Source organism: Gracilinanus agilis, chromosome 1 (genome assembly GCF_016433145.1).
Source record: "Gracilinanus agilis isolate LMUSP501 chromosome 1, AgileGrace, whole genome shotgun sequence".
Taxonomy (NCBI): Eukaryota; Metazoa; Chordata; class Mammalia; order Didelphimorphia; family Didelphidae; genus Gracilinanus; species Gracilinanus agilis.
This window is the reverse complement of record NC_058130.1, coordinates 396,419,800-396,434,649: the sequence shown is the minus strand read 5'-3', so window position 1 is coordinate 396,434,649 and position 14,850 is coordinate 396,419,800. Positions and strand designations below refer to the sequence as shown.

The 14,850-nt window shown below is 32.9% G+C and overlaps 1 protein-coding gene across 1 annotated transcript in view; it reads left to right on the top strand.

Annotated features, from left to right (window-relative positions):
• DCC (DCC netrin 1 receptor) overlaps positions 1–14,850 on the top strand; it is a 941,371-nt gene that overhangs the window by 760,305 nt on the left and 166,216 nt on the right. Inside the window, 2 exon segments of the mRNA XM_044681552.1 lie at positions 4,758–4,853; positions 9,968–10,206. Coding sequence (XP_044537487.1) covers positions 4,758–4,853; positions 9,968–10,206 — 335 coding nt within the window.

The following is a 14,850-nucleotide window of genomic DNA, read 5'->3' as shown; positions in this document are numbered from 1 at the left end:
GGGAAATGACCTATAAAGAGATGATGTGAATAAAAAATAATATATGGTATGCGCTAAAAAAAAGTTCCTTATAAAGCACTATGGGTGGTTCAAAAGATAAAAATGTAATTATTGACTGTGGGAGGGCAAGGATTTGAGCAGGCTTTCTGGAGAAAGGGTTATTTTATTGGGATTTTAAAAAAAAAAGGTAACAATATCTCAAAAGGAGAAGGTGAAGGTGCTTTCCAAGAATAGAGAGCAGCATAAGCAAACATATAAATGAGAAAATTTCAAAGTATATATATAAAAATTAGCAAAGAATATGGTTTGCGATATAGTGAATGAGTTCACTGGTATAAAATTAGATTGGAAGGTTGGGTGGTGTAATGTTCTGAATAGACATGAATATCAGAGTAAGGACAAACCTTTTTTTGATAGATAATAGAGAATTATTGAAGAGTTTTAAGAAAAGGAATGATTAGCATAAATCATTGTTTTGCCCCTTTGCCCAACAACACTACTGTACCAATTAACCATTATTATTGGTCTTTGGGTGCCCTAATCTCATGTCCAAACTTATGAAACTACTATAACCTCCTGCCAAGCATATTTATTCATAGTGAAGCTAATTTTAGCTCTGAGAGACTTGAAATATAACTAAGGTAATGGTCAAGATATAGTGGGAAAGGGTCCCATTTGCTCCTTTAATAATCTACATTCAGTCTGAAAGTTGGCAATAGAAGCAAGAATAAGTCACAAAGAAGGTAATGAGCTGGGTTTGAGAAAATTTTGTTCAGTCACTTTAGTAATATCTAAGTTGCCATGACTCCTTTTGGAATTTTCTTGGCAAAAATACTGGAATGGTTTAATTTTCTTGGCAAAAATACTGGAATGGTTTGCCATTTCCTTTTTCGGATCATTTGACAGATGAGGAAACTTGGGCAAACAGGGCTAAGTGACTTGCCCAGAGCCACACAGCTAGTGAATGTCTTAAACTTGGGGAAATGAGTCCTCTTGACTTCTGGATCAGCATTCTATCTGCTGTGACTACTTGTGGGATTGAGAAATAGGTACAAATAAAAAATCTATATGTAAGAGAAGTGAGACAAATTGCATGGACCTTAGCCTATACTTCTGGTATACTTTGGTCTTGTGCTTGTTTATTTCCTGCAGTATTAAAATCAACTAAATCATAGTTTAGTATTAGTTCCCAGTCTCACATTTCCAGGATAACTGCAATAGCCGCCCAATGGTTCTGAATTTGTAGTTCTTCCTGATTAGTATATTTCGTTAGCTCAATAGTAAATTATAAATGCTCTGGCTCTGTGATAAAGTAATATAAACCAGGGCTAGACTTGAAGCTAAAGAAGGAACCTAGTATTAGTCATATAATTCAGGAGTTGATAGGTACTCAATATTAGCAATATTCAAAGGAGTGAAATGACAATTACTTGTATATAAATTGTCTGGGGAGATTAGGAAAATGATGTATGCTCCTTGGAGCTAGATAACAGCTAAAAGGGAACTGCATAACTTGTGTTAATTTGGCCTCAGACAGAAACTCAAATACTGTGAAATAAGAATGCACCAGTTAAGGCTTTTTAAAAACAAGTAAATAACACTGACTCTACAAGGCTGAAAAGCCATTAATGCATGCTTAGAGAGCTACTTCAGTAATGTTTTTGCCAGGAAAGTGTAAATTGAGGGGTTGGCTATTGCATTGACCCACTTGACAGGTTGTAAAATATCACCTGTAACCATTCAAGTATCACTGGTGTCTTTAAGTTGGAAACAAGGAGAGCTAAATGTCTGAATCAAAAAACCTAACTCGGATTTGGAGCCAGAGTCTGAGAGTTCCAAACTCAAATATGCTTCTTGCTCTTACCTCAGCACTCCCTGAGGGCCTGAGCTGAAAAGTTATAAAAATCCCTTTCAGCTCTAGATCCTTTATACTATAAAATTTTTGGAGCCCACTAAGAGCAAATCACTTCATCTCAGTTTCTTCATATCCAAGAAAAAATGAATAATAAAGAGTACTTCATGTGTTTAATATAAGACAAGAATATAAAATGCTAGGTAAGTATGGAGAGCCTAGTCACCGATTAGTTAACCACTAAAGATAGTGAGGTGCTGTAGTTCTTTTATTCATGCTAATCATCAGCACTTCAAGGTGAGATGACAAAATATTTTATGAAAGATGCTGCTTTGCTTCTGGGATCATGATGAAGCCAACTCAGTCAATTTTATATATTTGCCTTTTCAAGAACTTGTGAACTTCTTTCCATTTAGCTGTTTCAGGGGATTAAAAGGATAAGGAATTCAGTGAAGAACCTGACATGCAAGGCAATGTATAACCTGATGCTCTTTGACTTCAGTATAAAAATTGGCACTAGGTTGCACAGGGCAAAAATCACTAAAATAGGAACATATGGTTCAAAATCAAGAAATGAAAACACAGAGACATGTAGACTACTCATAAACCTTATATGTGACCATTATGAATACTGTTCTTAAAACGTGGTGAACACCAACCATAAAGAAAGTGAAATTTGCTTCCTCTTATTAGAGAAAAAAAAATATCATTCCTATGGAAGACATGCCAGAACTACTTGCCAACTAGTTAGAGCAAAGGTCAAAATTAACGCAAGACTGGAAATAGGGATAAAAGATGAGAAAAAAAAAAAAAAAAAAACTTCTTGAGTGGACAAAACTCCAACCTGACCTATTCAACCAAGCTATTGTTATTGAAAAATGGGAAACAGTTAAAGAAAAAGAATCCAGAAGCTATCACTAATTCCTGTAGCATTGTAACTAACGCAAAGTAGTTTCCATGATTAGACAGCTGAAAGAATCCAGAAATCATTTTAGCCAGAAAACATTTGATCTCTTTTCTAAGGAAAACACTTACTTGAGATGTAAACATAATTTCAACATGTTAAAAAGGAAGAGGATGAAAGATTCCAAGTAGCCTTATAAAAGAAGGAAGAATAGAAAGGATGAGTCTACATAAAAATTGGCATAAAGCCACTGAACCATATTAATCTAAGAATATTCCTAGGGGAAACTAGGAGGACAACAGTTGAAAAATGTAACATATGAAGCATTTCTATGGCAAATTGTTTACAACATTGTTGACAATAGAACCATGATATTTGGATACTACCACAAGTAGAAATTCCATGAAATATAAGGCAGATATAAAAAGTAACTACATCATATATAAAGACAAAACAAACAAGTGCCAACTGTGATATAATTTAGAAAGCGCTGAGCAATTGATTGTCAAAATCTGTAAAATAGCAGGACATTGAATACTTGGAAAAAAATCTTGGACTTATATATTACTGTGAAAATAAAATGGCTGAGAGGATTGAAAAGGAATCACTAATTATTAACTCATAAACCTACCCACAAATATATGTGTAGTTATATGAAGTAATAACTTGTGATTACATTTCAATTTCTAGTTTATTTCAATATTATATATTTATATGTATATACTTCATTTTGATTCACTTTTCATGTATCTATGCTGTGCTTGAATACATATAAAATGCATTATGGGAAACACAAAGGCTTTTGTAGATGATCTTCAGTAAGAGATCACATTATCACAGTTTCTCAGTAGACTAAAAAGCAAGGTTGCAAGATCCTATGGTGTTTATAATTTTGCTGGTCATAATTTTTTAAAATCACATTCAACTTAGTGGTACAAAATGCCACAAAGTATTTTAAGACATTAATTATCCTTGTGATAGAACCACAGACTTAACGTGAAATGATCTCACAGCAAGAAATATCAAACTAGGCGTAAAACAGATGGATGCTCACCAAAAGTGCCACACCACTCTTCTGGAGGCTCTGATATTAAAGTACAAAGGAAAGAAAGATTTTCAATAGGTGACAAAATCCTCCAGACACTTCTCTGAAGCTGAATCTTTTTCTGGTTACAACAATCCCATAGTCTCATCTCATCAGTGGCATTCATAACTACTCAAAAGAAAGCAAATTAAAAATCCGTACAAGAAAAACTAAATGGATAAAAACTACCTGTTGTCCTGATTATGGCCCATTGGATTAATCTATAAAAATCCATCTATCTTAGATAGGCATTGCTGCTAATGTGCAATGAGAAGGAACTGAAACTGAATAGAGCAGATTGGACTGAATTTAGAAAACTTCAATTATAAATCAAAACAAGTTATTTCCTGACCTACAAACATGTATATATGCATATACATTTATACACATATGCATAAATATGTATATACTCAGATATGTTTACCTGTGGGTATATATGATTTTAATTGTATATACCTACTTATATGTATATCCATTATATAATTATAGATACATATATGTACATGTGTATATATTTATTATATATTATACAATAACCCTGGGGTTATGTACATGCTTATTATATATTATATTCTAAATATTTACATTTATTTATGTATTTATAATATTATAATATATCTTTATATATATGTATGTGTGTATACATAGTCAGACATGAGCCTCGGTCTTCCAAATCCCATTCCAATTCTCTTTTCATCTGCCTCAAGTAATGAAAGAACAGAGAGCTAACAGCCCTGATGGAGCCCTGTAGGTGAGCAAAATAGGTCTGACAGCTTTGACAATAATTCACTTATTCCTTGAAAAAAAATCATTTTTCGACTACCTTATACTATATTTGTTTGGGGAAAAAGCTCACCCTGGTTATTTTGGAACCTGACTAACACGCTGCCTGCATTTTGTTGTTATTTCATCTGCAGAGCCAAGTTCCCATTATGTAATCTCCCTAAAAGCCTTTAACAATGCGGGAGAGGGAGTTCCTCTCTATGAAAGTGCCACCACCAGATCTATGACAGGTGAGTTGAAGCTATCGATGTCCTTGTTGCAGATCAGTCAGTAGATGTGAATTGTATTGAGTCATCAAAGCCTGTTATTTTTTACACATAAAAACGCTGTTCTTTTGATTGTAATGTTATATCCATCTAATTTAAAATTCATTGTAGTGTAGCTCATTTTGTTTTAGTTGAAAGGGATTACTAGAACTGTTTTACTCTTTTAAAAAGTTGAAACAGTTAGATTAAATAGAAAGAAGCATTATTCCATTTGGACTACTCATAAATATTTAGGAACAGTTATTTAGTCCTTCACCAAGCAGCTACTAGATTTGGGGGCTATATTTTTACTCATTTATCTCTGAGTCAAGAGAATCCTCATAAAAAGACCAGTCCCTGTCCTTTGAAGGTTGGATCCTAGAATCTGCCTAGGAGGTCATTCACATGGTCATATGCCTACTAGGTTGCTTCCCTTAGAGCCATTTGAGTCAGAATATCATGCAGATATATTGATTCTTTTCTAGAACAATAAAATCTAATTTTTCCATCCTTATTAGGATTAGACTTCAGCCTTTATAAATGCTACTTACTATTCTATACCTACAAGTAACATAAAAAGGAGAAAGTATTAAAAATGGGAAAGGGAAGGATAAAGAAGTCATTTTTAATCACAACAGTGTGACCTACTAGTAAACAAGACTTAGAAAAAGTCTTGAACTACACAGAGTTGGCAGATATCTATACAGTGTTATTTCAGGATGCTAAACAAAGTCTCTTCTTGGACCAAAATTTCTGGTTCTTTGATATTCTAAGCTCTTAGCTATCTCTTTAGCTTAATTAAGACTTTTGATTCCTATTGAAATGTAAATCCCATTGGGATAGATAATACTTTTTTTTTTTTTTGTCATCAGTCATTGACCTAATGACAATCAAAAATTTTAAAGCAGTTTTTATTCAAAGAGAATCTCTAGAATCTGGAACACCTCTAGGGAAAGGAATTAAGGGAAGAAAGATAGGGAAAAATACATAGAAAGTAGATCTATTTCAGGAACCCTAAAGAATTTTTCCTTGTGGTACAAATTATTTAAGGGCTGACCCTGAGTATTATTTAAAATCAGATGTGACAGATAATTTTGAAAATATCCAAGGATTGAACTTAGTTCTACTAGTGGTTTTGAATTACATATTTATGAGACTGTGTTGAGCCAGATATTTTGGATAAATGGTTTCTGTGTCTTGAAATCTCTTTGATAACATTTCATTTCCAAATAAAGTGAAGAATGTAATTTTTTTTTGACAACTGAGGTAGTTGCTTGGAACCCAAATCTGAAATCAGTATCTACAATCATATATATATTTAACCCTTACCTTCTGTCTTGGAGTATATTGACTCCAAGGCAGAAGAGTAGTAAGGGTAAGCAATGGGAGTCAAGTGACTTGCCCAGGGTCACACAGCTGGGAAGTGTCTGAGGTCAAATTTGAACCTAGGACCTCCCATCTCTAGGCCTGGCTCTCAATTCATACAATGATATTTTTTGACTACCCAGGATTTCATTTCTATAGTTTTCTTTCTGACTCATTAACAAAGATAACTGAGAGAGAAGTCTATACATTTTTCCTCATAAAATATTTTCTTTCTAAGTAAAGAGCTGTAGAAATAAAATTCTAAGACATGGATACTGAGATGTTTGACTTGTGATAAGCTTTTTCTTTTTCTCAATAGCTCTGTTCATTGGATTAGCACACCAACATCTGTCATATGACTTATTCTCTACAACTACTAGCAAATTATGAATATTAAGCAATAAAAGTTGATGTAAAAAAAAAAAATCGAGATTCCAATGACAGTAGTTATTTGTTGACAATAGTACAGAACTCCAGCTAAACTGAAAACAGCTCAGTATGAGCCATTCAACTTCTTTTACCATTCATGCTTTTCCTTGTCTCATGCTTTCTCATTAATTCAGTTGTAGCCTCTATCCTTCTTCACACATAGTTCCAAAGATGCCTATGGCTCATCAAATATATTTATCCTTCTGTATTTCTAATCTTAATTGGACAAGGAGGCAAAAAAAATTTCAGAGTTTGGAAAGAGGAGTAAATGTAGAAAGTCAGTGAAAGAAAAATAAGGAGAAGGCAGCAATGGCTTTCAAGGGAGATGGACATAAAAATAATATTCATTTGATATTTTTCCCTGAAAGGTGACACGATTTGATTTTTTTCCTTGAAATTCATGCTCATCGTCAGGAACTTCCTAGCAAACAATGTATGGGTCACTGGGAACAAGTGGACAAATAAAAAGATAGATAGGGTGAATTTTAGAGAATAAGTACATCAAATTAATGTCAAATAAGTAGCCATATAAAAAACATATATGACTTTTCTGAAATATTTCTGTGAGCAGTCTTGGTATATGATTAACATAAAGACAAAACAAAACACAAAATACATACAGGCAAGGAAATACATCTAGGTAGAGTTAAGGAGAAGACTGCTTCTGTAAATATTCATTTTCCTTGGTAAACAGGAGTGGGAGAAGTCATAATCACTCCCTAAGTACATTGCAATAGGTCCATGTCCTTTGAAATTTCCACCAGATCAACTGAGTTTTTTAATTTTATATTTTCCACCAAATCTCCATTGAAATACAGTCAGGATGTGGGAGAGGTTTTGTTTTTATTGTTGTTGCTGAAATGGGGATAATTACTATTATTTTCTTTAAACCTGGTTTCTACCTTAGAGATCTGTTAAATTATAGGGAGCCTATTGACATACCAATCCAGAATTGGGTTTGTTTCAATTTTTAGCACAAAATTCCCTACTTTAGAACTCTCTAATTTATCTGTTCTGACATCAGCTACCTCCTTGCTGTGGCCACCGGAAAATCAAAACAGCACTCACAGGAAAACTGTTCAGCATCGGTAGAAAGTCCTTTAATTGTGCTTCCTTAATAGTCTCTGACCTGACAGGCCTGAGTGAAAAACAAATTAGCAAGATCTGTATGCAAGTGTATCTCTAGAGGAAGTGTCAAATGAATAACAAGTTTATGTCTGAGGACAATAAAATCTAGTGAAGCCAGATATCTTTTATTCTAGGGAAGAAATTCTAAAATCACAGCTGTCCATATAGAAACACCAAGAAAGGTGATTTAAAAAAAATATAGCAATCAACCACCTATTTTCAGAAACTAAATAGTCAAATCATGTCCAATAGGTGATTCTGAAATAGTTGGTTTCAAGATATAATATTTTTGCTACTAGAAGGTTTCTAATCTTTTATTTTTGGATAGCTCCTGGCCCCTTCAGTATTTTCCAACTAATACACTTGCTAACACAACTAAATTTGAAAAACTAGTTACTTGTCTACATAGAAAAGGGAGAAAAATGAACTCTGATTCCAAGCCAAAAGGTCTATGTCTGCTTTATTTGTGCTGTCTGTAAAAATAGCCTGAAAAAACTTAACTGAGCATTTAAAAGCATAAAGTGAGACAATATCTACTCTGGTTTAGAATAGATACCAAAAATTAAATTTAAAAAAATCTTCATCTGCTACATTAACTTGACAGATATCCACCTGATATCCAAGACCTTAGTGAGACATCACTGTCTTCAATTTCTCCCAATCATTTCATAAATCCATTTGGGTTTAAAGGAGGCCATAATGAAAGAGACATCAAAGGAAATTTGAAGAGCCCTGGCTCTGTCATTAAATTTTAAACACATTTTTCTTTCCCTTTCTTTTCTTTTTCTATTTTTTTTCCTTTTCCAAAGACTAGAGCTCAGTAAACTACTAAATAATTCAGTGGAAAACAGTGTGATGAAGTGGGAAGACATATGAAATAGTCTGGACAAAGTGAAGCAATCATCAAAAATCAACAAGAGTTTGCGTTGTCATGACGTTTAAAAAAACATAAATGTTGTGAGGAAATATCAACAAATGTACTAAATTCTAGTTGATTCTTTCAAATATCCTGCCCATAGCTAAGGCCCATAATGTCATATCTCATTTATAAATAAGAATTAGAATGCTATTTAAAGTCCTTTTTTCCCTTTTCCATTCTCCATCTGATGTATGTGAAAATGTAATTATTACTATGGTCACAAATGAGCAGTTATAAATCTAATTTGCTCAGTCTAAAATGTAATAAGAGAATTTCAGAAGAATTTTCATGGCATTCCATCATTAGACAAAATCAGTTATCCTTGAGTAAAGTGTTGCATTTTCCAAATGCTTGTAGTCTATAAGGTATAGATTCTAGCTCTATGGCTCCTCCAGAGATAAAGTTTTTGAATGTACATGATAAAAATAAACTCTTGGATTTTCTTAAATGTCTTAGCCTATTGTACTACAATAATGTTGGGAAAATTGAAATTGAGTCATTGACACTATCTCTGTAGATCACTGACTAAGATGAGCCACTGTAGTTACTACCAGAAGACAACATTTTTGACAAGCATATGACTGGATTGTGTTGACACTTTCAGGAAAAAATGATTCTTCTGGGATAAACCAAACCACAAATCAGTCAGGAATGTGAATCACTGTCACTGTAGCAGACCTGTCATTGTGAAATTCAGATCACTCCTTTTTTTACTCTTTTTGTTTCATGATTCCCAAATATGCATACAAATATAAGATGAGCAATAACAAAAGCATAATAGGGAAATAATTTGAAAGGGATCTGGAATAGAAGAAAGTAAGAGAAGGGAATTAGAGTCCTAAGATGAAAAATGTCTTCCCATATGAATAAATGGATCACAAATTTCAAAATATCTTTTGTCTTTTAATTTTAAACTGTAGTTATATTCAGAAATCAGTTTTCTACTATTTTAAAAATATATTAATATATACATGAGAAGACAATAACTTTTTAATATAATTTGTAGCTTTGTATTCAAAATGCATGAAGAAAATTGGAGCCAATTTTGGGAAATATTCACTTATTATGAAGTAGCATTATTATATCTAATGTGTTTTCTGATTGAATTAATGACATGTTTTCTGTTCTTCCCATGTTCTCCTTCATCATTATTGCCATGCATTTAACTCATTGTGACATGTTATCACCAATATTTCTTTTAAAACTATTTTATTTATTTATGTATTTGTTTGTTTCATTTGGTGGGTTTTTAACCCAGATCCCATTGACCCATTGGAAGCTGATTTTTATCCTTTACCTGATGATTTCCCTACCTCAGTCCCAGATATCTCCACCCCCATGCTCCCACCAGTAGGTGTTCAGGCTGTTGCACTCACCCATGATGCCGTGAGGGTCAGCTGGGCAGATAACTCTGTTCCTAAGAATCAAAAAACAACTGAGGTTCGCTTTTACACTGTCCGATGGAGAACCAGCTTTTCTGCAAGTGCAAAATACAAGGTGAAGTTCTAATTAATATTATGTCGTATCAACCAAGTATTTTTTTTCTTCCATTGTTGAATTTTTCTTGATGCTTGCAGGATTGTTGAAGAGATTATATTTATACTTAAGTATCTGTAGTGTTAATTGAATCTACATCCAATAAGTAGTGGAAAGTAATGTTGCTGGCAATTCTCACCATCAGCTTTCTAGTTTGGTTTGGATATTTATTTTTAATAGAGTAAAGCAACAATGATCCTATAGACTAATTTTGGAAGGAATGTGTTCAAACCTGGAAGTTACATATAAGCTTTTGCCTGAAAATGTTCATGCTTTTATTTTTATAGCACCATCCTATCTAAAATTTAGAATTTCTGACTTTTATGTTTAGACTTACAGTACCCACTTTGACATAGAGAGGACTACATAACATAGTAATACTGGTTTTACCTTTTTCTGATAAATTTGGTAGATTTCTAAAACCTTCCTCCTCACTTCCCTTGAGCAATACTTGATGCATTTAGGGCTACAATGGCCAAATGGTAAACTCCCACTTATAGCCACCCTAGCCTAGGTAATGCCCAAGGAAACTTCAGCATTCTTTAAATAATTTCAATTACATTAGACTTGAGAAATAACAAATATCACCTATAGAAAGGGGTGGGGGAATTACTCTCATCAAATAGTAAATGATAAACTACAATAGGTATGTTATTTAGAAAGAAACCACAGTTTAGTGGTTATTGCCTAATTTTTTCTCTGGATGCTAAGATGATATTTGCTTCAAACATTAAGGGAAAAATGAGAGATTTTGTGAGCTAATGTAGCCTTGCTAATAAGTTTATAAGCTTCAGCACCCACCAAGAAAAATTAGTAGCTTGGCTCAGGCATGCCTTGGTTTTCCTTTCCCTTCTGCTCTGATTCTTTATCATTGAACAAAGACAAATTAAAATTCATATTCTGGCTATTTTCAAGGCTAGAGCTTCCTTTGAAAATATCTGACTAGAGATAAGCTTAGATATTGGAGAAAAATGATAATGCATCTATTTCTCAATCTCTTAGTATTATTTCCTGACTTTAAAATTGTATATAATCTACATTTCATGATAATTTTAGTCTAAACCATTCAAAAGCAGTCTTTTTTATTTTGTTAACCTGCTAGGCCAAGATTTGAGGAATCCTGATAAGCACATAGTAGTACTGAAATAAGTAGCTTGTCCATCTCTTTACAGTATTAACCTAAAAACTTGATGGCATCATCACATTATCAAACAAAGTATTCACAGGAACATAGTGGAACATTTTTTAAATCATGGTCTATATGTTGCCTTTGACCAAGTGTAAAATTATTTAGAATAGTTCTTTATCCCTTTCTGATATTCAAACACAATCTCATCAATGTTCCCCATTTTTGCCCTTTAAGATTGCAATGAATTAATGTATAGAATATGACAACACAATGAAAGCTTTCAAATATAACTATAGTACCACATCTATAAGCATTCACTTCACACAATGGATATGCCTACCCTGCTAAGTGGAGAACAGGATAAATCCAGCAGAGTCATGAGAGTTTGTATCAGGCTTATCCTAACTCCCAAATTTTCGAAGGATGAGTATCCTTTCGTATAGTTAAGTCATAATTAAAATTTCCCAAAAGAATTTCTTTAATAATATACATAACACCCCCTCAAATAGACTGCCTTATGAAGTAATGAGTTTCTGTGTCACTGAAAGTTTTCAAATGGCATCTAGATAACTATTATGAGAGATTCTATTGACTACTTGGATAAAGGTTGGACTAGAGGCATTCTAAATTTCAATTTCAGATATTTAAAAACTCTCTAATGTGATATAACTAATCTCTTACCTGTAGTATTTTATAAAATACCCATTCTCAAAAAATGCATGCACAACAAAGAAGTTTAATCTACATTATTAACATTTTGTCCCATCATGTTTTAAGTCTTGTCAATCAACAAAACAATAAATCAAATACTGTTGGTAGCATTTGCTTATTTCCAAGGTGCAAGTGTTCTACTGCAAATTTAACAAATGTCTCTTGTGAGTCAGAACAAACTGGATCCAGAATAACCCTTCCTATAGCTATTTAAATTACTAATGGACCTGAGGAAGCCTTTTCTCCCTTTCCCTTCTCCTGTGGATACTATCATGAGTGTAGAAAATGCAACAAGAATGCTCTCATTGCTTATTCCAAAGACCAACCCTAACCACGCTCATCACCCTCCCCTAATTCACCAAGAGGAAATTAAAAGCAAAGAGACAATAGGAAAAAGATATAGTTAGTAGAGTGGTGGAAGGTAGTTTACAAAACACATTTTATAGCATCTTTCATCCATTTAAAAGTCTAACTAATTTAAAGCTTTCTAAAACTGAACAGTAATAACACAATTTCCGTAATTTTCAAAGCATGTTCATAATGATTACCTCTTTTCATCTTTCCTATAATCCTATACATTACATAGTGCATTTGTTATGACCATTATGTAAGTAGGGAAAAAGAGTCCCAGAGTAGTCAAATGACATGTCTATGGTTACACAGTGAGTGGAGTGCCTACTTCAGTAGTATATTATTTGTACTCACTTGCACCTACTTTAATCCCTATTTTGAATACTCAACTTGTGATAACAAATATGCAAACAATAAAGCTTAAGAGTTAAAGATCCAGATCAACCCAAGCAATTGTCTTTTATTTATTACTGCAAAAATGTTCAATAGCAAGCCACATTGATTATTAATTAATCCCACAATTATTTATGGAACACTTACTAAAGTCAAATCTTTATGCTATGTTCAGATGTGCAACATGTAAAAAACTATTGCTTTGTAAAAAGAGATTATGGTCAAGTCAAGGAAATTATGTGCCCACAAGTAGTTACCATATAGGGCAGTCCATGATGATGGTCACATTAGTAGCATTTATTTATACTATATAACCCCATCATTTCCTTCATAGGGATATATGTACTAATTTACAAAAACAGGATTTTTTTCTAAATATCATATATTTAGAATCAGTGAGTAGGGAGATATTATATAGAAACTGGAGGAAGAATAGAATGTCTCTTTGTTGATCATCTCAACTCAAACAGGAAAATAACATGTGTATCAAATATGAAAACAAAATAAATATTTAAGCCTATAAGAAGTTCAAGGATCTAAATATCAAGTATGAATCTATATTTATAAGGTTTATAAAGAGCTTCAAATTCTTCTCTTCTTGTGAGTGATATATATAGTAGCCCAGGAGACAGGGTGATTTATTTTAAACAGCAAAAACAGTAAACAACAAAAACAAATTTAACCTTCACTAACGTTTCCTTAATCTATTGTCAAAAGTCAAGAAATGTCAAGGGATTCATCACATTTAAATAATGGTTGCAATATTCAGCAGAGCAATAAAATCCTTTTGTCCTGAATGTTATTAATTCATCCTTTTTTATTCAGTTTAAATGACTGCATTTAAGTGTTTATTTTTAGTCCTTCAGTCAACAGTCATTTATTTAATGCTTACCAGGTACCAGATAGAGTTCTAATTTCTAGAGGTACCAAGAAAAACAAAAACAGTCCCAATTTTTAATAAGTGTACACTCTAATGAAGGATACAACATGCAAATAACCAGTTACTTAAAAACCAACTTATATGCATACAAATATGTAAAAGAAAGATAGAGGAGAACCAGAGAGGCAAAGAAACTAGTGGCTGAGGATGATCCAGAAATGACCCCTGCAGAGGATAGTATTTGACCTGAGTTCGAAAGAGTCCAGGAAAACTAAAAGGCAGAAATTTTATAGTAATTGATCTACAAATCAAATAGGAAAATATTATTTTAATCATAAGATTTATGGATAGAATCATATATACGTGTGTATTGTGTTTTTTATTTATATGTATGCATATGCATATATGTTTATATATACATGCATACACACATATGCACAAACTTGACTTTGGCAAGCTTAGAACACCTGAGAAAATTACTGCAAAGATATTTTAAGCTTTACAGTGCGGGGGAATAGTATTTCCAGCTTGACCTTCAACTAATGTTTATGTTCCTTCTCTGTGCAGAGAAATATGCTAGGTCTGTAGGGAGATGGAAAGAGTAATTAAGACTTAGCCTCTTCCCCACATGAAGCTAATAATCCATCTAGAAGGAAATACTACATTTCTACAAGGAGATATAATCCAAAATATAGTCTTAAAGCTGAATCTTACATAAATAAACAATGACTCTATAGATTCAATGACCAATATTAAAAGCCTTTTATGAATATAATTTGAATATATTATAACTAAATTAAATTCAGTCCAGTTATCTGTCATATGCAAGTATTCTCCTAAATCAAAAAAGATCCCAGTATAAGATGGTCTGTGACCTATCATTTCAGTTTACTTCTCCAAAAAACATTCCTATATTAGGAAAGACTACTGCTAAATTGCCCCTTTAATATGAGAATTTGCTTTCTTTGACATATTTTATTTTACCGTTAACAGAGAATAAACCCATATTGTATCTTTGTACTTCCCCAAAAGAAATGAAAGCCAGTATTCTGTAATTCTAGTAAGTGATTCTGCTGCCAGGAAATCTGTGTTTTATTGTTGTATTATTTGATAGTCTTCTTTTATATATCTTGATTTACCA